Here is a 23,894-nt window from a genome sequence, read left to right as displayed (position 1 = left end):
AATCTTTTAGACAAGGTTTACACCTGTATTTAGTGTCGTCCACTTGTGATCCGATCCACCAAAACGCATTTTAATACCAGGTGGAAACAGGGCCTAAAACGTTTTCAGCTTGTCCACTTGAAGACCCAAGTTTGGTTTGAAGATGAAAAAATGAACATGAATTTTTATATTTGCCATATCTTTTGGTTTAATGATAGCATGCACTCCTGCTGGCATGGATGTAAGATGTGTAAATCCTGCTGATGCATGTTTTCCCAGCATATCCTGAGAATATTCCAACAAGCATGTTTTGTGCATCAATTGCAGCAAAGAAGTCTGACTTTTTATACATCAGAGTAACATTATAACAGTTTTTTTTTTGTCATTATGGTCCTAATCTATGTAGTAACTCTCTCACAGACCATCTACTTAGTTGACTCACTTTCTTAGCACTTTATAAGCATTTTCTTTTCTTTATCTCCTCCTCACTTGTCATCCTTTTTCCCTTTTTTTTACAATTAGTTTCTTTTCTTATATATACTTTCTGTAAAGCACTTTATGAACACGGTTGACATTCATCTGTTTCACATGACTTTTTCTGTCTTTTTCGCCATATTTTATGACCATACGTAAAATGACAGTGAATACAAAAACAATTTTTTTTTTCAAACACGATACCAAGAAAAATGCTGACCATTGGATTCGATTCATAAAAAGTCCCAGAAATCATTTTCACTGATCTTAACCAACGTGACCTCATGAGAATACGTGTTTTTTTACGTGAAGTGTGGTTCTACCACACGTACTAACGTTTTCATACACACAAAAACGTACATTGACTTATGTATAGCACTAAAGCGTACAAATACTTACGTATTAGCAGCTTAAAAAACGTAAAACATCTAACGTTAACGTAAAGTGTGAATGTATATGAATTACCATGTATTAATATTAAAATCGTGGCTTTAATGATTCAAATATGTTGTGTTCAATTGTCATTAACGTTACATAATGTTAAACGAGACTACACTTTGAAACCTTAAAATGAATAACATTTCTATAATCGTTTTGTAATATTTTGCTGTGCGATTTTTTTTTTCCTATGCAGTGACTGACAATACAACCATCAGATACACCAAAGCACAACATAAATTAACAAATCACACCCATTTTATTTGTTTGCTGTACTCCATATCTTTAGAATCCATATGTTTGCGAGGAACAGATTCAAATTCAGCCCTTTATCTGTCGATCTTCACCTTCATTCTCAGCAGTATGTTTACGTTTTGGTGCCATAATTACGTCAGTATTTGTACGTTTTAGCACCATTCAAAACGTACAAATATGTACGTTTTGTGTCTTTTAAAGTTACGTATTAATAACTACGTATTAACAATGAGACCAGGCTGTCTTAACATAACTATTATATATTTCTATTATATACTCTTCACATTTAGGTTTACGTTAGTTAATGCATTAACTAATATTAACTAACAATGAGCAATCTATTTATTAATCTTTGTTAAGTTTAGTTAATAAATGCAACTGTTCAATATTAGTTCATGTTATCTCAGGTCAATTAAATAATATGAACTTTTGATATTAATAATCTATTAGTCAATGTTAAAATGAACATTAATTAATATCATCATCATCTTTAACATCATCTATATATATATATTGATGATGTTAAAGATGATGTTTATGTTTATATTTAATGTTCAGTGCTTCCCTGAGTATGTCTATGTAAGTGCAGATTTATTTAACCAATGCAGAAACAAACAAGCAAAGAATTTTTTCTTTTTGTTTTTTTTTTTTTGCACAAGCCTTCATCTTTGTGGGGAAACAAAGGCAGGATAATCTGCATGAATACAAGAGTGGCAGATATGAGAAAAGAAGGAAAAGATGTCTGCTTAATTAGCCAGTAATGATGGGATCTGACAAACAACATCTGTTTCCAAATTGGGAGTGTGTGTGTGTGTGTGTGTGTGTGTGTGTGTGTGTGTGTGTGTGTGTGTGTGTGTGTGTGTGTGTGTGTGTGTGTGTGTGTGTGTGTGTGTGTGTGTGTGTGTGTGTGTGTGTGTGTGTGTGTGTGTGTGTGTGTGTGTGTGTGTGTGTGTGTGTGTTTGGGAGGGGGGTAGAATGGAGCATGCCAGCACTCATGTTACTGAATGTCTCAAACCGAACAGCTTGATGTAAGTTTTGAGAGGAGAACAGAAAGGAGAAGCATGGAGCTTTCAAGAAAAAAAAAGAAAAATAAGTGCCTGAAAAAAATGCATACTTTTGTAAGGCACTATATTTTTGGCCCACATATATCATAGAAAATGCTTAATTAGCAACCAAGCCATATTGAGACATTTTAGAAATGCTGAAAGTTTGCTGAAATTAACCATCCGCCTGACGGTTAAATTGATATGCTGTCATGTTTGGGGATACGTCTGTGTGTGTGTGTGTGTGTGTGTGTGTGTGTAGGCACTGGTGCTTGACTGTTTTAAATTTCACTAATGAGTTAATGATGCCCCCTGGTGCTAGCCTGGCCCCTCTGTTTGTTTGTGTGTGTGTCTGCTTGCCAGTAATCTGGAGGAGATCCAGAAGATCTCGTCCTCCATGTTAAATTCTGTATGCCTCAACATAATCCCTTTCTCCACATAAGTTCCTCCTTTTTTTGTGTATACAGCAGAATTAAGGATCAGAACAGATGCCCCGAATTAGTTTACAGTACTGATCTCATATCATAGATGTGCATTTGTGAGAGATCAGATAATGTCGACTCCTATGTCTCTGTATAATTGTGTGATGAATCTGTCAGGACTCAGGTCAGAGTTGATAGGGCCATTGACAGCTTCCCAGCAGGCCTGCTGTGAGCCCTGTCAGTCTCTACTCCTCCTTCCTCCCATTCCCCTCCCTGCCCTCACTCTCCCCACACTTCTGTCTGCATGTGTACACATTTGCTATGGATTAGTCATGGACATCATATTTTAGCACCATAGGCAGCACTGTTCCTCACAGCGGTGACAGGAACCTCCTTTCCAAATCATGCCTGATCAATTGAATATAAAGCAGATGGACTCCAATCAAAGTGTAGAAACCTCAAATTTGAGGTTGATTCAGGGATGCAACCAAATTTTTTAAAATTATTTAAAGCGTTTTGGTTAGACCTTAGTTAGGCTCTATCTGATCTACTGAGATTTGAAAGGGTTAGTTCACCCAAAAATGAAAATAATGTCATTAATTACTCACCCTCATGTTGCTCCAAACCCGTAAGACCTTCGTTCATCCTTTGAACAAAAATTAAGATATTTTTGATGAAATCCAAAAGCTTTCTGACACCCCCCATTGACTATTTTACTGATGTCTTTACTACCTTTCTGGGCCTTAAAAGCGGTAATTGCATTACAGCATATCGGAGTTTCAGAAAGCTCTTGGATTTCATCAAAAATATCTTAATTTGTGTTTAGAAGACATACAAAGGTCTTACGAGTTTGGAACGACATGAGCAATTAATGACAGAAATTTCATTTTTGGGCGAACTAACCCTTGAAGATGTAGTTGGTACCCCCCTTCTGTATTTTATTTTGGTTATGGGTATTATTTTTTCTGTTGCTTGATTTGTTGATTGTAATTACTGTGTTTTCGGTAACACTTTACAGTAAGGTTCATTAGTTAACATTAGTTAACTACATTAGTTAACATGAACTAATAATGAACGGCAACATTTATTAAAGGTGCCCACGAATGAAAAATTTAATTTATCTTGGCATAGTTAAATAACAAGAGTTCAGTACATGGAAATGACATACAGTGAGTCTCAAACTCCATTGTTTCCTCCTTCTTATATAAATCTCATTTGTTTAAACGACCTCCGAAGAACAGGCAAATCTCAACATAACACTGACTGTTACGTAACAGTCGGGATCATTAATATGTATGACCCCAATATTTGCATATGCCAGCCCATGATCAAGGCATTACACAAGGGCAGCCAGTATTAACGTCTGGATCTGTGCACAGCTGAATCATCAGACTAGGAAAGCAAGCAAGAACAATAGTGAAAAATGGCAGATGGAGCAATAATAACTGACATGATCCATGATATCATGATATTTTTAGTGATATTTGTAAATTGTCTTTCTAAATGTTTCGTTAGCATGTTGCTAATGTACTGTTAAATGTGGATAAAGTTACCATTGTTTATTACTGTATTGACGGAGACAAGAGCCGTCGCTATTTTCATTATTAAACACTTGCAGTCTGTATAATTCACAAACAACTTCATTCTTTATAAATCTCTCCAACAGTGTAGCATTAGCTGTTAGCCACAGAGCACAGCCTCAAACTCATTCAGAATCAAATGTAAACAATATAACAGTATACAATACTCACATAATCCGACGCATGCATTCAGTATGCATGACGAACACTTTGTAAAGATCCATTTGAGGGTTATATTAGCTGTGTAAACTTTGTTTATGCTGTTTAAGGCAAGCGCGAGCTCCGTGGGCGGAGAGCACGAGATTTAAAGGGGCCGCACCGCATAAATCAGCTCATATTTAATGACGCCCCAAAATAGGCAGTTGAAAAAATTAATTTAAAAAAATCTATGGGGTATTTTGAGCTGAAACTTCACAGACACATTCAGGACACATTCACATTTAGACTTATATTACATATTGTAAAAAAAAAAAAAAAAAAAAAACGTTCGATGGCACCTTTAATCTTTGTTAATGTTAATTTCAACATTAACTAATACATTATTAAAATCTTGTTAACATTTTAGTTAATGCACTGTGAACTAACATGAACAAACAATGAACAACTAATGTTAACGAAGATTAGTAAATACAGTAACACTTTATTTTAGTGTCATTGTTACATATGTTACATGTAGTAATAACTATAAATTATGCAATATTACATGCAACTAACCCTAAACCAAACCAAACCCTAATCCTAATAAGTACATGTAGTTACTTAATATTACTCAGTACTTAAATGTATAATTACAGTGTAACAAAGACACCTTAAAATAAAGTGTAACCCAAATGTATTGCTCATGGTTAGTTCATGTTAGTTAATACATTAACTAATGTTTAACTAATGAACCTTATTGTAAAGTGTTACCTTGTTTTCTTTGTTATTTCAGATCTTGGGCTTAGTGTATAGTTGTTTTAAAAATTTAAAAAGTACTCACAAAAACAAATAATTGAAAGCATTTTAACATAAGTTTGCAACATAAAAAAGGGTCTTGAATACTTTTGCAAGGCAAGGCAGAAATATTGTACTTTATTTTATTCTCTCTAATTGTCTGTTGCCTGTTAATTTTATCTCACCATATATTTGATTTCAAATATCTACATTGGTCCAAATAGCTTTGTTAGCAGCATAACTCATGTTGAAACTTGTCCACCATAAACAATTCTGCACATTCTGTTCTTAAAATTGCAACTTTTACATGCAAAACTGTTTTATGCTCAAAGAACTGCTATTATTTTTTGTTCTGTGATCTCTTCACTTGTCTTCTAGTTCTCACTCTTTGTTGAACATTTTCCCTTCAGGATCAGTTAATTGTCTTTCTCTCTATTGATCCAATAGTTTTGCACTCCCCTGGGTTTGATTAGCAAAGTGAGAGGGGACAGATGGTACCACTGTGATTTTTTTTTTTTTTTTTTTCCAGAGCACTCACTGCAGATAGAACTAAGGATGCAAATAAAATGCTATGTCAGTCCAGTCTTTAAAACAACAGCCCTACGTTTGTTGACGCTTGTTTTTGAGTGCACGTCCTCAAATTGAGAATACAATAACCAGTGGTCCAAAGTTTGTTGTTATTGTTGTTGCATATTTTAATTTATGAATCCTGAAATCAGGATTTCATTTATTCAAAGGTAACATTAGTAAACATTAGTAGGAGGACCTGTATTTATTACCACAACCAAATTCAAAATTCTACTCATTTATTAGCAACGTTTTCAGCAATCACCAAGCCAACATTTGGAAACTGATTTGATAGCTATGATAAAAGACATACAAATTAACAAGCATACCAATCCATCAGCATTTGTTCTTTTGGTTGCCTTATTCTATTGATAAGATTGATTATTTTGTTTGTTTTAACCTATATAGATTGAAAACACACAAACCCCACCATGGGATTGATCCCTATTCAATCATCTCCTTCTTTTCAACAGTTCTTTTTCAACCCCCACCAGTCATTTGCATCCATTTATTGAACCTGTGTGGTACTGACCTGCTGAGTCTCAAGCTGTTAGTCCATACAGCTGTACATTTACTACAAAGGTTAAAAGATATATATATATATATAGGACTTTCAGAAACCTTTCTTTACCCATGAAGCCATACACAATTAGTGCTTCTACTTTGCCAAACCTTTTCCTAATCCAATTTAGGCATGTTTTGCATAACACTAAAAACAACTGGAAATAAATTGACACTTTCATACACAAACACACCTTTACTTGGGTATCTAAATGGGAACCTTGCATATATTATTTATACAGTTAGTTATAAAAACCTGTATCCCTAACCCACACTAATCCTAACCCTACACTCTTAAAAATGTTGGGTTAAAAACAGCCCAAGTCAGGTTGAAAATGGACAAACCCAGCAATTGGGTTGTTTTAACCCAGCAGTTGGGTTAAATGTTTGCCCAACCTGCTAGGTAGTTTTATTTAACTCAACTATTGTTTCTAAACTACTGTATTGCTAGCTCAAATGAGTATGCTGGAAATGAACATTTATTAATATGTTTAATAAATGAAAATGTATTAATACGTTTAATGAATAATAATTAAACAATAAACATTTATTAAATTGCTTATTAATAAATGTTCGTTCACATTTTGATTATTATTGTTGCATCTAGTAATTATGTGTCTGATTTTTAATTTCCAGCCTATTTTGAGTTCATTTTAAGCCAGCCATATAGTAATCTTTAAACAATAATAACTTTTTTTAACCAAGCATTTTTTAGTGTAACAAAATTTGTTTTGCATTTTTTCAATAATATATATATATATATATATATATATATATATATATATATATATATATATATATATATATATATATATATATATATATATATATATATATATATAATTTATTTACTGTTTTTTAACAAATAAGGACATCCAGTTTTGTTTAGCTCACTTTTGAGAACAAATTTATCCCCAAAATATGATCAAGTACACACACACACACGCTCTTACTTAAGTTTCATGGACCTCAAACATTTTCATACACAGTCAATTATAAATATAACATTAACCCATACCTTAACTCAAATCTTTTTTACAATAAAAAAAGCACTTAATTTATATAATGTTTTTATAAATGATGATAATAGCACCAGATGTCCCTGATTGCTTTTGTCAGAGTTAGCCCTTTCTAGGAACAAATATGTAAATCAAGTATAGATCAGTGATATACACACACACAAACACACAAACACACATGGCTCGTGGTCAACATATGCCAACCAAAATGTTCATTAACATATTATCCCTACTACCAATTTGCATGAGACATTTTTAAAACAGTAGCTTTCATCCACAAGATTAAAGCATGTGGCCAGAGCACATGGGTGGTATTGATCTGTCATGGATTGTTGGATTGACTCAGTTGGTCTTTCAATCAATATGCACAAGCACATGATAAGACGTACAATCATATAAACAAAATAACAGAAACTAATGAAGGTTTCAAAGTGCAAAAAAAAAAAAAAAAAATCATGTTTAATATAACATATGGACAGGTAAAAGCTAGGCCATAATCTCTGGCAGCAAGAAGAGCCAAAAGAAGATGTGGGGATCATAATGTGACAAAAGCCTCCTTCAGCATCAGCTGAGAGCTATTCTCTCCCCTTCTGCTAATAACTGGATTAGTTGTGGAGGAAGAAAGGGGGTGGAGAGACAGACAGACTGAGCAGCAGGTCCAAACAAAACGGACACAGATTAAAAAAGGAGGGGGGTTTAGGTGCTTTGGGATCCCAATTCCCACAGGCACTGGGGAGGTGTCCTGATGAGGCTGACTAATTATATCAATATTAGGGGGAAAGGTTGTAGATGGCATAGAAAACAAGAAAGTGAAGGTTATAAAAACTAGGAAATCTTCAAAAATATGTGAATATCTTCTAATAAAATATTAAACATCTTTGTCAACTTTTTAAAAAAGTTCAGTGGATATCGGATATCAAGTAGTCAAGAAGAGAGATACATCCGTAGCACATCTTACATCCACAACAGACATTTTTTACACATTGATGATTTTATAAATGGTACACAATACATAAAAAAATCAAAAAAGCCAACCAGTTTGTTTACTGATGCCAAATCTGAGAAGTATCATGCAGTAATGAGGCAATATACAATCTACAGCAAAAACATCTGTCAATACCAAACGTGGCTGTCTAAACCCTTCATGATATTAAAACTCTAGGTAAGTCTGACTTTGTTTTGGTGTATTAAAGAGATAGAAGAAACAGATAGGACAGAGCAAGCGAGAGAGAGAGACAGAGGAGAGAAGAATCACAGAGAAAACTATAAAAACAGATGTTGTGCTAAGGAATTCTGGGAAAATCTAAGAGACAACCATCAATTTTTTTTCCACTCTTGACTTGAGAAAGTCTGAGCAGATCCTCAGAGACGCTTTATACACACTGTTAGCTTGAAAAGTGGGGGGAGATAGAGGTATAGAGGGATATCTGAAACTACACTACCCATATCTTTGAAAGATAGCTTGGGGTGATCAAGCTGTTGTACATAAGTGATTTAGTATGCATAAGAGAGCAAAATAACTAGAATTTAAGTGTTAATAAGGGTCACACTTTAGTTTAGGATGCAATTCTCACTATTAACTAATTATTAAATATAATCAATAAATATTGCCAACCCAATCTCACGGCAATTCGTACGTATTTTACGAGGTGGCTAAATCGTATGAATTCATACGACCTCACTCGTACTAATTCATACGTTTTTTTCTAAATCGTATGTATTTTATGAGTTGACAAATTCGTATGAATTCATACGAATGACCTACCCCAAACCCCGCCCCTAAACCTAACCGTCACTGGGGTTTAGACAAATCGTACGAATTTGCACGAGTGAGGTCGTATGAATTTATACGAAATAGCCACCTCGTAGAATAAGTACAAATTGGTCGTGAGATAGTGTTGATACTGCTTATTAACAGTTAGGAAGGTAGTTGTTGTTTAGGTATTGGGTAAGATTGAGGGATGTAGAGTAAGGTCATGCAGAATAAGGCATTAATATGTGCTTAATAAGCACTAATAAACAGCTAATATCCTACTAATATGCATGCTAATAAGCTACTGGTTAAAGGATTAGTTCACTTTAAAGCGGAACTCAGTAAGATTTGCGAAGCTCCCCCTACAGGTTCCTGCAGTGAATCACACTGTCGTAAATACTCCAAGCGCACCTCTGGACTACAACGACTGCAACGCTCACCAGCGCAGTAGTTGTGCAAATACAGTACAAGAAATCTCAATGGTAATTTTCGAAATGGTCTTATAAAGTCATAATATATACATTGTTTTTGAATTACTGTAAAGCATTTTGTCACTCTCGCGTGAACATGAACAAGTGCTGTTTTCTAGCGTAGACGTGCCAGAGGGGGTTAGTGCTCGCCTCAAACACACCACTACAAGTCAATTAACCATCGTAAGGACTTAGAAAACTATTTATGAAGGTAAAAAAGTTTTTAAAAAATAAAAATTACCCTAAAATTTACTCTCCGTCAAGCCATCCTAGGTGCGTATGACTTTCTTCTTTCTGATGAACACAATCAGAGTTATATTAATAAATATACGGACACATCCAAGCTTTATAATGCCAGTGAACGGGGACCAAAGAGTTTGAAGCTCAAGAAAGTGCATCCATCTATTATAAACGGCCTAATAAAGGCCTTCTGAAGCAAAGCAATGTAATTGTGTAAGAAAAATATCCATATTTAACAAGTTATGAAGAAAAATATCTAACTTCTGCCAGACCGCCTTCAACTTACGAAGAAAGTGTAATGACTCTCACTGTTTAAAATGCTTTTGATAAACCTTCCATATTAAACTTATGAAAAAAAGCTTTGAAAATTTGAATATGGAAGGCGGTCTGGCGGAAGCTAGATATTTTACTTCATAACTTATTAAATATGGATTTTTTTTTTTTTTTTACATAAAGGCATCGCTTTGCTTCAGAAGGCCTTTATTAACCCCCTGGAGCCGTGTGGAGTATGTTTATGATGGATGGATGCACTTTCTTGAGCTTCAAACTCATTGGTCCCCTTTCACTGACATTATAAAGCTTGGATGTGTCAGGATATTTAATAATATAAATCTGATTCATCAGAAAGAAGAGTCATATACACCTAGGATGGCTTGAGGGTGAGTAAATCTTGGTGTAATTTTCATTTTAAAGTGAACTAGTGAGAATTGGATCCTAAACTAAAGTTTTACTAAAATAAGTACTGATCCTTTCTCTGCAATGAGGCAAAGAATAAAGAAGGACAGATGTGTTTATTCTCAAACTCCAAATCTAAAAATCCCAAATTACTTATATTCTTTACACATAAACCAAACTTGTCCCAAACAGACTTTATTGGTCAGTTTGGCCCTAGTTTTAGTATACTAGCCTTACAACTCCCATGAGTTTGCTCAAAATGATTATTTCTCAGGTTTTCCTTCCCTTTTAGCTAGCACAAAAACATACTCTGGATCACGTGAACATAGAAGTCACTCAAGCTCGTGTGTAGGCAACTAGAAAAGTTTTGTAACTGGACTTACCTGTCAATGATGACAGGGTCGGACGGTGTCTCATTGCGATTGCCGCAGCTTTTTTTCTCACAGCAGCGACTTTGTATGGAAAAAGAGAACATAATGAATTATTAAAACTTGCTCCATAAGACCACCACAATTAAGACTCAGAAAAAGGCAGGCCGGCAATCTGTCACATTGATTGTGAATGATCAAGCTCAATCCCTGCTTCTAAAGCATACACACACAAACACAGAGCAGACAACACACACACACACACCGTCGGTGGACCTCCTGTCTGTGCAGGGCACGCCCCCCCCTCCCACACACAATCCCCCCACCTCATGCACCACGCCACCAGCATAACAAAAGTGCCCCCCACCCCTGGCCATCTGCCTATATGCTTTCTCCTTTCCCCCACCCCACAGTCCCCCCCATCAGACAGAGTCACTCCCCAGCTGTGTCGCCTGCCCTCTGCACCCCCTTCCCCATCAGCTCTGTTATTAACCAGCTGTGAGCGCCCACTCGGGCATCTGCTGGCTACACAATGGGGGCAGAGCCAATTCTGACTCCCCCTCTGCCCTCCCTAATGCTGTCCTCAAGCCTGAGGTCACCGAACACCCCCTGTCTTTTCTGTCTGCTGTGACACTTGCTGTTCCTTTTTCTCTTAGCCCAGCTACCATATACTCTCTTGGACATTGTGCTTGTGCTTGTTCCAACCCAGGCTAATTGGAAAAACGTGCCTGTGGCGACATTTCTGCAAAATGAATGATATTACGTTGCATCTTGCACGTTTCGCAACACTTTCAGAGTGAAATGTCAAGTGAGTGGCGCTTAAAGCATGTTCAGTTTTATCCAATCCTGCAGCATTTTATTACGCTGGTTGTTGTACGTATCACAGCAGTTTGGAAATAAAATGCCCTGAGAGGTTAATGCTCTATCGCATTTGACATACACTACACTAAAGCCTAAACATTCCCAACAGTGTTAACTAAAGCAAACGTGAGATCAACCATGATATTTTATAAGTCTTTGAGCTTTTTTATCGTACATGAGTGGCCTACTTTAGATTTGCAATGCTGTACCAGGTGAGCTACAGAGCAAGTTTACTATGTCAGAAAAGCCACATATTTGATTTACAAGAACTCAAAATAAAAAGAAAGTTAGTAAACCAAATCTTTTATGTTAATTGCTATCAAAATGTACGAGTTAGCTAACTCAGTATTTCAAGTTAGGAGCAATTAACATGCATGAGTACTACAAACTCAAAACTTGAGAGTTCTGCTTACTTAAAATTGGGAACATCATAACTCAAAAAATTTGATGTAACTGATTAACTCAGATTTTTCAGTTAGCTCAACTTGTTCGGGTTTGCAGTGTTTATGGAGCTTGTTACATGATGCAAAGGTCAATATGTATTAGTTTACAAATGACGCACTAAGGTAAAAGTGTTTTGAGGTCATAATACAGTATTGCACAAGGAAGCGTGTGAAAATTATTAATCGCAATCTGGCCCTATAATCATATTTTTTGTGTGAAAAGGAATAAATGCAGTGATTTGTATGTATTTGTGTATGTGTTTTGAGTTTTACAAAAATATAGGTAGAGGCATGTTTTCCCAATGAGCCTGTGTTTGCTTGTACTGAGCAGAGAATGCTCATGTTCATTTTGTTCAGGCTACATCTAATTGGTTTTCATTTGGAAATTAGCATCATCAAGAGTTTTCCAAAAGTTTCTCATCCACACTGAAATGTCAGAAAATGCTAAAATCATCTTGCTGCACATGCGTAAACCAGAACAAAAGGGTTACACTTTCTTTTAAGATGTCCTTGTTATTGTACTGAGTAAGATTAATTAACAACATGTACTTACTAAAGGCTTAGGATTTGGATTAGGGTTAGTTGCATGTAATCATGCATAATTTACTGTTATTAATATAGTAAGTACATGTAATGTGTAACAAGGACACTGTAAAATAAAGCATTACCAATAAAAGCTCACTGAGATGATACCGAGACACCAAATTTCTCATGCTGTTCTTCTGGCATTAATAATTTTATTAGCAAAATATCTCACCACTTACTGGTGCGTCTCATTCGGCAATCAAACAATGCTGGGTTGTTTCAACCCAAATTTGGGTCAAAAATGGACAAACCCAACCATTGGGTTAAATTTTTAAATGCATTTTTTTAATCCAATGTTTGGGTTTGTCCATATTTGACCCAAATTTGGGTTGAAACAACCCAACCTTTTTTTAGAGAGTATGGTCTAAAACACAACTGCCCTCATGTTTTGCTGCAGGACCGCAGTTGAGAGTAAATGTTCTGTTAGCTTTGCAGGAATGTGATATGAAGATTGTGTTCATCAGAAAGTAACATTTATCTTTAGCAAAACTGTAAAAGAGAACAGCAGGCATGTTTCATTTAACCATATATCTACTGGTACAATACACACTCTAAAAAATGCTGGGTTGTTTCAACCCAAGTTTGGGTCAAAAATGGAAAAACCCAACCATTGGGTTAAATTTTTAAATGCATTTTTTTAACCCAACGGTTGGGTTTGTCCATATTTGACCCAAATTTGGGTTAAAACAACCCAGCATTTTTTAGAGTGTATGCGTCACATGACTAAACATGCCATCGTTTTCAAATACTGTACCTCACAGACCACACTACAACATGAAACGCCACTTTCAAATTTATCCACTTGTGAGAGCGTCTTCTAAACCTTCAGTTTACGCAGGACAAAAACACCATCTCAGTGTGGACAGAAGGCCAAGATGTAGAAAAAAAAGATGTTTCCAAATAGATGTAGCCTTAGTATCATCTGTGAACACTATTAACATCAATGCAGGCTTAGAGTGAAACTAACTTTAGAAATGTTTTTGGTTGTTAGAAGAAGGTTGGACATTCAGCATGTTTCCTAAAGATGTATTTCTTTTATGTAAACTTCTAGCTAGGGATTTTACTGCTATGAACACGTTAGCATGCATTATTTGTGCATTTTAGTGGACAGTGTTTGAGATGATTTGGGGAAATTTCCTCTTCAGGGGCTGAAACCAGTCATGAATGAATGTTACTAAATACTACAGGGTTAGGTATATCTATACATTTCTAATGTTTAAGTACCTCCCCTTTTTATTCATGAGAGGGTGTGGCCTCATCCCATGACAGCTAATCATTCTTAAAGTTGAGTATACTTATTGGGAGTGTATTTTAGATACACTTTTAAAAATGAAGGTTCCAGTGGGTTTTCACAGTGATGCCACAGAAGAACCATTTTGGATTCACCAAAGAACCTTTCACGTAACATTCCTTAAAGGAACCATTTTTTTTTAATACTTTTAATAATCTAAAGAACCGTTGTCCACTATAAAGAGCCTTTTGCGCAATTAAAATGTTCCATGGATGTTCTTCATGAAACCACCCTATATTTGTAAGAATTGTGATTTAGAAATGGCTGGAGTATGGATCACTGTAGAGTAAATGCTGCACTCTTTCAGACATTTTTTTAGAAGTCAGCCCTTTCAAATAGCACAACAGAGCTATTTTGGTTTGTGTTTTTTACTCACCTGCACATGACCTCATGAGTTAGCAGAACACGACACATTTCTGGATTCTTGTTCTGTCCTTCATATGATATGGGCTGAACCATGGAAAACAGAGTTTAAAAGAGGTCATCAACACAGAAAGCAAAACTAAGAACATGTTTCTAATGGCTAGAAGACAAAGAAGGTGGTGCTTTACCTGTTTAGTGACGGAATCAATGAGACGTGCATAAAGGTCTTGTTCTGTGCGAACGCCTGTGAACAAAAACAACAAACAAAACTTGCTGATGTCACATATGTCCCATGCTGTATGTCCCAACAGACAGAATAATATCTACATGGACATAAAGGTGTATATGAGAAGAGAAATTATGAGCATACCATTACTATAGAGAAGCTGGAGTTTGTAGTGAGTTCCATTGTTGGTCTTTTCTCCCGTCTGCTCCTTAGAAGAACAGCAAGGACATACACGGGAAGGACAAAATATTTCGATTACGCAAAATTAACATTTAAACAAGCAGGAAAGCATACAGGAGTTTGTGGCATAAATATCATCTACACAACTAACACATATATTTGTTGAATTACTTTGGTGCCAGGTGCCAGTGGTACATTTTCAAAACTCTAATCTCACAGCAGATAATGCACTTTTTTCAAACATTTCAGCATGTTTTCAATTATATTAGTACAATACACAAGATCACATAATAAGTGTTTCATCATTTCAAAAAGTTTTATTCAGTTAACTGCCTTTCATAATGCTATTACTGTCTTCTCAATCAGTTTAACCATCAGGTTGATCAGTTAACTGTTGAGCTGTAATGTCTGTATTTGAGTTGTACATGCCATGTGATACTGTAAATCTAGGCCTTACCATGGTAGAGACTGCTAAATTACTGTAAGTCACCCCTCAACTGTAAATTCAGTCATTGGGTACAGTGGAAACATTTACTATTGGTAGCAAACTTGCAAAACTCATGGCCGTGTCAAATCTTCAAAGCAACTTTTAATGAAGAGATGCTATTACAAACATTACAGATTTTATATTAAGTTAGGTAAGCGCGTTTTCTAATGTGGCAACTGCATTACTGTAATATCTTTCATTCAGTAACGAGAGTGATTTGAAACATATATCCTGCATTGTTGCACTGCATTAACTGTTAAAGGTACTAAATTGAAAGAAGACAATACTATTGTGCTCTCATTATGTTACAATATTGCATTGTGAAACAATGATTATGTGGAAAGAATATATATACAACTGCAATGAAAACATGAGATGATGTTTTGAAAAAATGGCTTCTGGTCTTACAAATGTGATCAGTTTGCACCTTTGAAAATAGTACTAAAGCAAATTTAAAAAACTGTAATCTATAGGTACTCTTTTTTTTTTTAGAGTTTGAGAACCTGCATTAGGCTGTGTCTTGCCAGGACAAGCACAAAGAGCCTACCAAGAATGGATTAAAGGTAAGGAAAAAAATGGACATAGATAACAGGCATGAAGGAAGAGTTGGGAGGAGGGAGTTAATGTTGTAAAATAAGTGTCAGGAGTACATTAATGGCTTCTCTCATTTTGCTGGATTTCAAATATTCCATACATCCTATATGTTTTATAAGATTTTGTTTTCTCTCTTAAAGCTCAAGCTTTAACTCTATAGGTAACATCATCAATAATCCAGTGATGCTCAATCATGTGGAACATGCTTTAGAATATACCTTGTCCTGCTCCACAAAGTCAACAAACGCTGTCCTCTCCACTTCCACGGGCTGCCCATTGCGATCATAGAGTGCCAGAACAAAATGGAAGAAGTTGGACTTTCTGAGATTGGAGGGAGGCTGCTTTTCAAAGTGAGCACGGGATAAGGACACTCCACTGTGGATGTAGGGTTTCGGAGAGTTAAAAAACAACTTATTTATTCATTTTTTTTTTTTTTTTTCACAATTCATATAACTGACCATTTACTTATATAACACCATCTGCTAAATTCAACATAAGCTCAGTACAATTCTTAATGCATGTCTCGTATGAGATCAAAATCAAAAAACACTTCCACATTTGAAGCTACATTTCCACTCATTCCACCTATAAAAATGTCTGCTTGAGTCTTTATAACCTATTACTGCTGAAGACAATAACAGTTTTAGGCCTAAAAAGTGTTTGAGCACATTGTTGTCATAATTTAAAAAATTATATAAAAGCCTAATTTCGAAAATGTCTTGATTAATTTTTATTATTTGCCCTCACCATATTCAATTACACGTTCTTACATTTTTTACATTTTAAGTCTTTGATTTTTTTTCTGAACAAACGTTTTGCAGTAATATCAGATACATCAAGTATCTAAAAAGCAGTGTGCAATTGGTGAACCACCCAATGTAGCCAACAAATCTGTTTTTTTTTTCTTTTTAACAGTTATTTGATTGTTCTAATAATGTACCATTTGATAATATAACTTTTGCACACTGACTTCTCTGATTAATTCGTACGTATTTTACGAGGTGGCTAAATCGTATGAATTCATACGACCTCACTCGTACTAATTCATACGTTTTTTGCTAAATCGTATGTATTTTACGAGTTGACAAATTCGTATGAATTCATAAGAATGACCTACCCCAAACCCCGCCCCTAAACCTAACCGTCAGTGGGGTTTAGACAAATCGTACGAATTCGCACGAGTGAGGTCGTATGAATTTATACGAAATAGCCACCTCGTAGAATAAGTACGAATTGGTCGTGAGATAGCGTTGCAACAATTTGGTAATTTGGTAATTGACTACGAAATTATTTATAGGCCTATAGACAACAAACAGCTGTCTGCATTTTCCAAAAGCATCGCAGCCTTAACCATGTTTTGGTGGAAACGCAGCTCTGGGCAGTTGTTAACATCGAGTCATAAATGAGATAACTAATCGACTTATCAAACAGTAGATGTGTGTGTTTTCGTTCATATTAATGCTTATTAGCCTAAAGTTATTTAGAGTCAACTTTTAATGATTTGATTTTGAATTCCTAAAATTATTTAATTACGTTCGACAAATCGTTCAATAATACTGGATTCAACATACTCTCAAAGAACATTGTGCTATAGGCTATGAGCAAGAAATGAAAAGGAAATAAGAACAATCGCCGTTCAATTGACGTGCTCAAGCGTCTTAAAGTATCACCATGAGCCAATACGGGTTTCATTGTGTTGTCTTGTTTGCCTCTTTCATTCGGCTCGTGACTCTGTCACCTCAAGCTACAACAGCACTGAAGGCTGAGATGACGCTATTAATCTCCGGTGTCATTTTACGTCCACCGCCACAAAAGAGACCGACCTGTTGCTGCAGCTATTTTTGAAATGTTATAGCAAACTGGTAGAAAGTAGTTGACATCTACTACTATACTACTACTACTAATAATATGCTAATAACAACCGCTTTTTGACAACTCACGCAATTGTTTAGGCTAATAGTTATAGAAATAATTTTAATCCTAAATTTATGCTCTGTACTTTTGGATGGTAATAGTTTAACATTTGTGTAGTAGCCCGTGCGTGTTATTTGGGCTAAATTCACATTGATGACAGAACAGTCAGTAAAGAAATATTCTCAGTCTTTAGGTGTTGTTTTTGTATGTGAAGACTTGAACTAAATAAAAGAACTTAGTGCGCATCAATGCAGAATATCCTACCTCTGTGCCGCTATGTTTGCATCAATAACGCCGACATTCCGAACCCAAGAACGAACAGGATCCATTTCGTCTTCAAAAGTTTCCACTTTCAACCCGGTGATGTTTCTTGGATTTTGATCTGGACTCCCAAACATTTACCACCAAATTTGAATGACAAGGTAAACTCTTGAGCAAAACTGCAGAAGCACTTGCCTACAACAAACAGTCAAAATAATCTGAAGATTCTCCTGATGACTCAGTAGAGGATGGACCGATTTTCCCGATGTTTAGAATACCGAGATTCTCCGAAATTGCTGGTGATGTCCTTGAAAGGTTTTTTTTTTTTTTTTTTTTTTTTTTGTTTTTTTTTTTTTTCCTTGAAAGTTAAAACTTGCTTTCTTGGCGTAGATTTATCCTTTTTCGAGACCCATTCAAACTCTATGTGCGTCGTCCACTTGCTCACCTGTTCCACGGGAGCAACATTCACTTCCCAAATAACGTCTGCAGATGTGCTGCTACAAATAAACCCTCTTAGGATATGGATTCAAACATTCACAAGGTGCTCTGAAGAGGTTATGTGCTCTGCCGATTACCCTGTACTGGTGAGGATGGGGATGGTGCCCGTTTAAAACCATAAGAACGTGATGATGCTGCGGGAGTCTGTTGGGACCTATAGTATGAATGGGTTGCAGAGCTCGAAAAAGAGGAGGGGCAAATCCGTAGGCTATCTGGAGAACTGAAAGGTCCCTTTTTTCTAGCTGACTATATTTAAAGGACTTCGCTTACCAAATGAAAAAGTCATTTTTTGTCGTAGTGGTCTGATTGCAGACTTCTTAAAGTTAATGAGGGTTTGTTGAAATAGCCTATTCAAAAGACATCGCTTACCATGACTACAAACAGGACACATCCTTGGACAATTAAATGAAATTGTAGTGGGGAAAAAATCAAATTGTTTTACTGGATTCACAAGAATTACGTTTAACCTATTAAATAGTCTATGGCATATAGGACTTTTTTATTTTTATTTGTTGGGGGGTTATGATTATGTTTCATTATTTATTAGGCTAGCCCATACTATAAAATATGTAAGTAAATGCATCTGTTACAAAGAAAAACGAATCGCAAATGAGTTTGAACGACTGACATCTGCGGGTAGAAAGCAGCAGACGGGCAAAACAATGAGATTTTTCTAAACTTTTTTTAGACCATTTCCTCTCTGTAAGAAGAAGCTTTTCCATCTTTTCTTGCTACTGGATGGGGTTATTGTCTGTGCGTGGGGCTCAAATAACTAAACAATGAATGTGAGCCCCCCACCAAACACACACCACCACCACCCGGCTTATACCAACCATCTGCCAGCACGCCTCGAAGTCAGCTGTTCACCCTATTATGTGACCTGTTGCGGAATCCATGCACACACTGCAACGTATTAGCCTACTCACCGTTCCCTAAATCACTAGCCACACCACTTGTATTTCATATGAAAAAAGGTTGTTTTGTTTTTTCAAAAAAACGGCCTCACCGGACACCAGATATTTTACGCAATGATACTTTTACGAGTATGCAATTTTATACTTGCACTCTTAAAAACAACCCAAGCTGGGTTGAAAATGGACAAACCCAGCGGTTGGGTTAAATGTTTGCCCAACGTGCTGGGCAGATTTATTTAACTCAACTATTGTTTAAAAATTACTATATGGCAGGAAATTAAAAATCAGACACATAATTACTAGAAGCAACAATAATAATCAAAATGTGAACATTTATTAATAAGCAATTTAATAATTTAATAATTCTTTATTAAACTTATTAACAAATGTTAATTTATTAAACATTAATAAATAATCTCCAACATATTTGGGGTTCATTTTAAGTGAGCAATACAGTAATTTTTAAACAAAAGTTGAGTTCAATAAAACTACCCAGCAGGTTGGGCAAACATTTAACCCAACAAAGTTAAAACAACCTAATCGCTGGGTTTGTCCATTTTCAACCCAACTTGGGTTGTTTTTAACCCAGCGTTTTTTAGAGTGTAGGCTACGATGTGATTCGTATGAAAATGTACGATTTGTATGAATATGATTCTCCATCCCTATAGGCTACACTAACCCAAAACTACCCCTCAGTAGGGCGAGCAGAACGTACGAAAAAACGAAACGAAAATAATTTTGTAACACATTAAATATTTTGCGTTCTAGGCGCCTATTTTTCGAACTCCATTCATTTACTTGGCCGACACTGAAACACTTTATCAAATCAAGAAAGCATTTGAGGGCTAAAAGACGTGATCAAACAATCAATCATTTACATCATTTACTCAATACATTATCATTAAAAAAAGCATATCTTTACATTCAAATAACCTGTTCTGCCAGCAGGTGTTTATTAGCTGAGCATTTGTGCATAATATTATGGCTATATGCAAGAACAGCAAATATGTGGAACTCTTGGTTCGGTCTATTAAATGTAGGATATTATTTTACGGAACTTGGTTTAAGAACAATAAATAGGTTTTTAATGTGTATGATGTGTATAGGTCTTCGTAATGTGATCAATGTGTAGTTTTCTGAGAAGACATATGAATAATAGGCTATAGCATATACGTGCAGCACACGCCTTTTTCTTGCGAAAAAAGAGAATGGAGCGCAAGCCAATCTCAGTGACTGTAGATTCAAAAACATTTCAACGCGTCTCTTTGTTTTTGAAAGAATAGCAATAATATCATTATAGTGTTAATGTTTTGATGTTTGTCTACACATGTCCCATCCTTGCAACCATCAGGCTGTGGTCCAGACGTCACTGAAATAAACTAATTCTCGATTCGATTTTCTTTTTTGAAAGAAAGATTCGAAGTTCTGAAGATAGTGTTTGTGCACTTGAGCTAGCCTGTAAAGTGGTGAAATTTGTTTGCAAATGTCATGTCTTGATGGGAACAAAACAGACTAAGCGTCATTATTTAATAGCCTTCCAAAATATTAAACAGGCACCTTGTAAAATCCAGTTATTTCATGTTTTTCTTGATTAATAAGGCGATGTACTGCATGCAAAAGTGATTCTTTTGGTTAGATTTACTTTTTATCTCAACACCTAGCCCAATCATTTAAGCTATTAACCAATTATGAGCTACCAATTTTTTTCAGAGAAAAACCACTTACCGTTTTAATTTCCCCGATTTTAAGAATACCAAGATTTTCCGAAATAGGCCGTGATGTTTAACCGTGAAGTTAATTGAAATCACGTAGCCTACTTAGGCCTATGCAAATTAGGCCTACATAATATCTAGGCTAGTTCTCTATAGTATGAAAAAAAAAATCCATTTGATGCAGAAGAAGAAAAATTAAAAAAAAAAAAAAAAAAAAAAAAAACATAAGAAAAAACGACCGGATCATTTCTCCCCTGCTATAGGCTACAGTTCAAATGTAATGTAAATAATTAGTTAGGCCTATGTTACTGTATTGATTGAACTTTAAGATTAAAGAGTAAATGTTTGGAAGCAGTTGCAGTTCATCCTCTGTGAGTTCAAATATACAAGACTGATGAGACGAAGACAGATCCTTGAAATGCCCCATATCCTTGTCAATAACTCGGCACAGGTCATGATCTGAAGATGGCAAAATCAGACTGGGCCTTGAGGTAGCTTATTTGCTCTAACGAAATGCAAAATTTTGAGTAGTTTTTACTGTACTTTTTTTTTTGGCCTTAAAACTTCCATTTTGGATAATGTACATTAAGTTGAGCCAGCTCATTTCTAGGCTTCATTTCTCGGCTGCCATAAGGTTTCACCCAAAAATGAAATTTCTTTGATCAATTACTCCCACTCATGTCGTTCCACACCCATAAGACCTTCGTTCATCTTGGAACACAAACTAAGATATTTTTGATGAAATCCGATATGACTCGTCCATAGGCAGCAATTTAACCACCACTTTCAAAGTCCAGAAAGGTACTAAAGACATCATTAATACAGTCAATGTGACTGCAGTGGTTCAACCTTAATTTTATGAAGCGACAAGAATACTTTTTGTCCGCAAAAACAAAACAAAAATAATGACTTTATTCAACAATATCTTCTCTTCTGTCATTCTCTTATGCTGTTTACTTTCAGCGCTTCCAGGTTCCACATCAGAATGCAGGCTCAGTATTGGCAGAGGCTGTTCACGTGAGCAGCACTACGCATGCGTGTGATAGTTGGCCAATAATGAGTCAGCGTTCTGAAGTAAAACCTGGAAGCCTGAATGTAAACAGCATATGAGAATGACATGGAACATAAGATATTGTTGAATAAAGTCCTCTCGGATTTCATCAAAAATATCTTAATTTGTGTTCCAAGATGAACGAAGGTCTTACGGGTGTGGAACGACATGAGGGTGAGTAATTAATGACAGAATTTTCATTTTTGGGCGAACTATAGCTTTAAAGTGGACAAAATGACATGAACTTTTTTGAACAAAAAATTTGTTACATTTTTGAACAATTTATTTTGTGCAGTATTTTTATGAAGCCTTGAACTTGGAATATGGGACAATAGATAATTACACCACTGACTCGCAGTAAGGAAAAGGTGCCAGAACTGTCACTGGTGACAAAATTACGCCCCTCGTTAAACAACCACAGGCTCCGCATCCTCCTACCTCTTTTATGAGTCTACATCTCCTCCAGAAGCCAGCGATCGGTGTGTGAGCGGCGCCTCGTGGTACAATCACAGAGAGGCACAAAATCACTTTCCTGAATGTTTCCGTTCTGCTCCTTCGTCCCAGCTCTATCCGGACAGCCGAATTCTGATAATATTGAAGAAGCTGAAAACTCATCTATTCCGAGACCACTTAACTGCACCCCGACTCTTCAAAAAATCTTATTATATGTTTTCATTATAACTTATCCCAAAGTTTCAAACATCGTCTGCTTTGTATTTCTCTCGCTTCGCGTCATTAATTGCATCGCTGTTGTAGCTACTCATAAGCTTCGGATAAATGTTTGTTGAAAAAGTGTTGTCATTTTAAAAGTTAGAATTTCACTTATTCGTTTTTAATTGGGCTTATTTCATTTATTTTCATTTCTATCAAATGTTGTCATGTCAGTCCAAAGAACATAAACGTGTCACAAATTTCAGGCAAGGAGAGAGGGATGTTTCAGACATGATATATTAATTTTGGTAATGCATAATATTAACTAAGCATTCGATTTCATCCAGAATGACCAAAATCTTGTTATTAGGCTACATTTAACAATATGTTCATATTGAGAGTGTTTTCTCGCATTTATTTACTATTCAGTTTAGTGTAGGCTACTATTCACATAGGCCTACATGTGAAAATGTTTTATAACAAATGTGATGCTATTTCTATTTCATACACTGTTATTGACTACAGAAATAATGCATTTCACTTTAAGGGGAATATGTGATGTCCTTACATTAATTTGCCACTAGATGGAACTCACGTTTTTTTTTTTTTTGGTTGTAGGTAATTGTGGTGTCAGAGAAGGGGTAATGCTGAATGTGTGTTGTGATACCAAGTCTGTGCATGTTATAAAGTTAGTTCTGAGGACTCTGTGTTTCTTGTTTACATAAGATGGAATAAAATAAATATAAATTAGTTGTATTCCAATATGTTCTTTGCATTCATAATAGGTCAAAAAAGATTTTTAGCCAACTAGCAATACTTAATTGAATGGCAAATGTTACAAGTAACTTATGTATCTTATTATACAAGTTTTCCCTAATGCTTAAATGATGGAATTTCCTATTGGCACTTTTCTAATAAACTGTTTCTACTATCTACTTTTAATTTATGTTTCTATATCCATTTTCAATATTTGTCTATGTGTACGCTGCATATACGGTCATGTGAAAAAGAAAGTACACCCTTCTGAATTCTATGGTTTTACATATCAGGTCACAATAAAAACTCATCTAGCAGGTCTTAAATTAG

General features: G+C 35.6%; 1 protein-coding gene across 3 annotated transcripts in view; it reads right to left on the bottom strand.

The window, feature by feature from the left end:
• Positions 1 to 18,119, bottom strand: part of ebf2 (EBF transcription factor 2) — a 32,321-nt gene extending 14,202 nt beyond the window's left edge. Inside the window, exons 1-6 of one of the 3 annotated variants that reach the window (XM_067406336.1) lie at positions 17,986 to 18,119; positions 16,026 to 16,182; positions 14,691 to 14,754; positions 14,509 to 14,564; positions 14,334 to 14,407; positions 10,793 to 10,861 (exon numbers count right to left, since the gene is read on the bottom strand). In XM_067406336.1, coding sequence (XP_067262437.1) covers positions 10,793 to 10,861; positions 14,334 to 14,407; positions 14,509 to 14,564; positions 14,691 to 14,754; positions 16,026 to 16,182; positions 17,986 to 18,119 — 554 coding nt within the window. The remainder of the gene's footprint in view (positions 1 to 10,792; positions 10,862 to 14,333; positions 14,408 to 14,508; positions 14,565 to 14,690; positions 14,755 to 16,025; positions 16,183 to 17,985) is intronic. The other 2 variants (XM_067406337.1, XM_067406338.1) reach the window with 2 other exon arrangements.
• Positions 18,120 to 23,894: the final 5,775 nt, after the last annotated feature.

The sequence above is a fragment of the Chanodichthys erythropterus genome, chromosome 13, assembly GCF_024489055.1.
Source record: "Chanodichthys erythropterus isolate Z2021 chromosome 13, ASM2448905v1, whole genome shotgun sequence".
Classification (NCBI taxonomy): domain Eukaryota; kingdom Metazoa; phylum Chordata; class Actinopteri; order Cypriniformes; family Xenocyprididae; genus Chanodichthys; species Chanodichthys erythropterus.
Note: the sequence above shows the minus strand (reverse complement) of the source record. Positions and strands in the feature narration are given on the sequence as shown.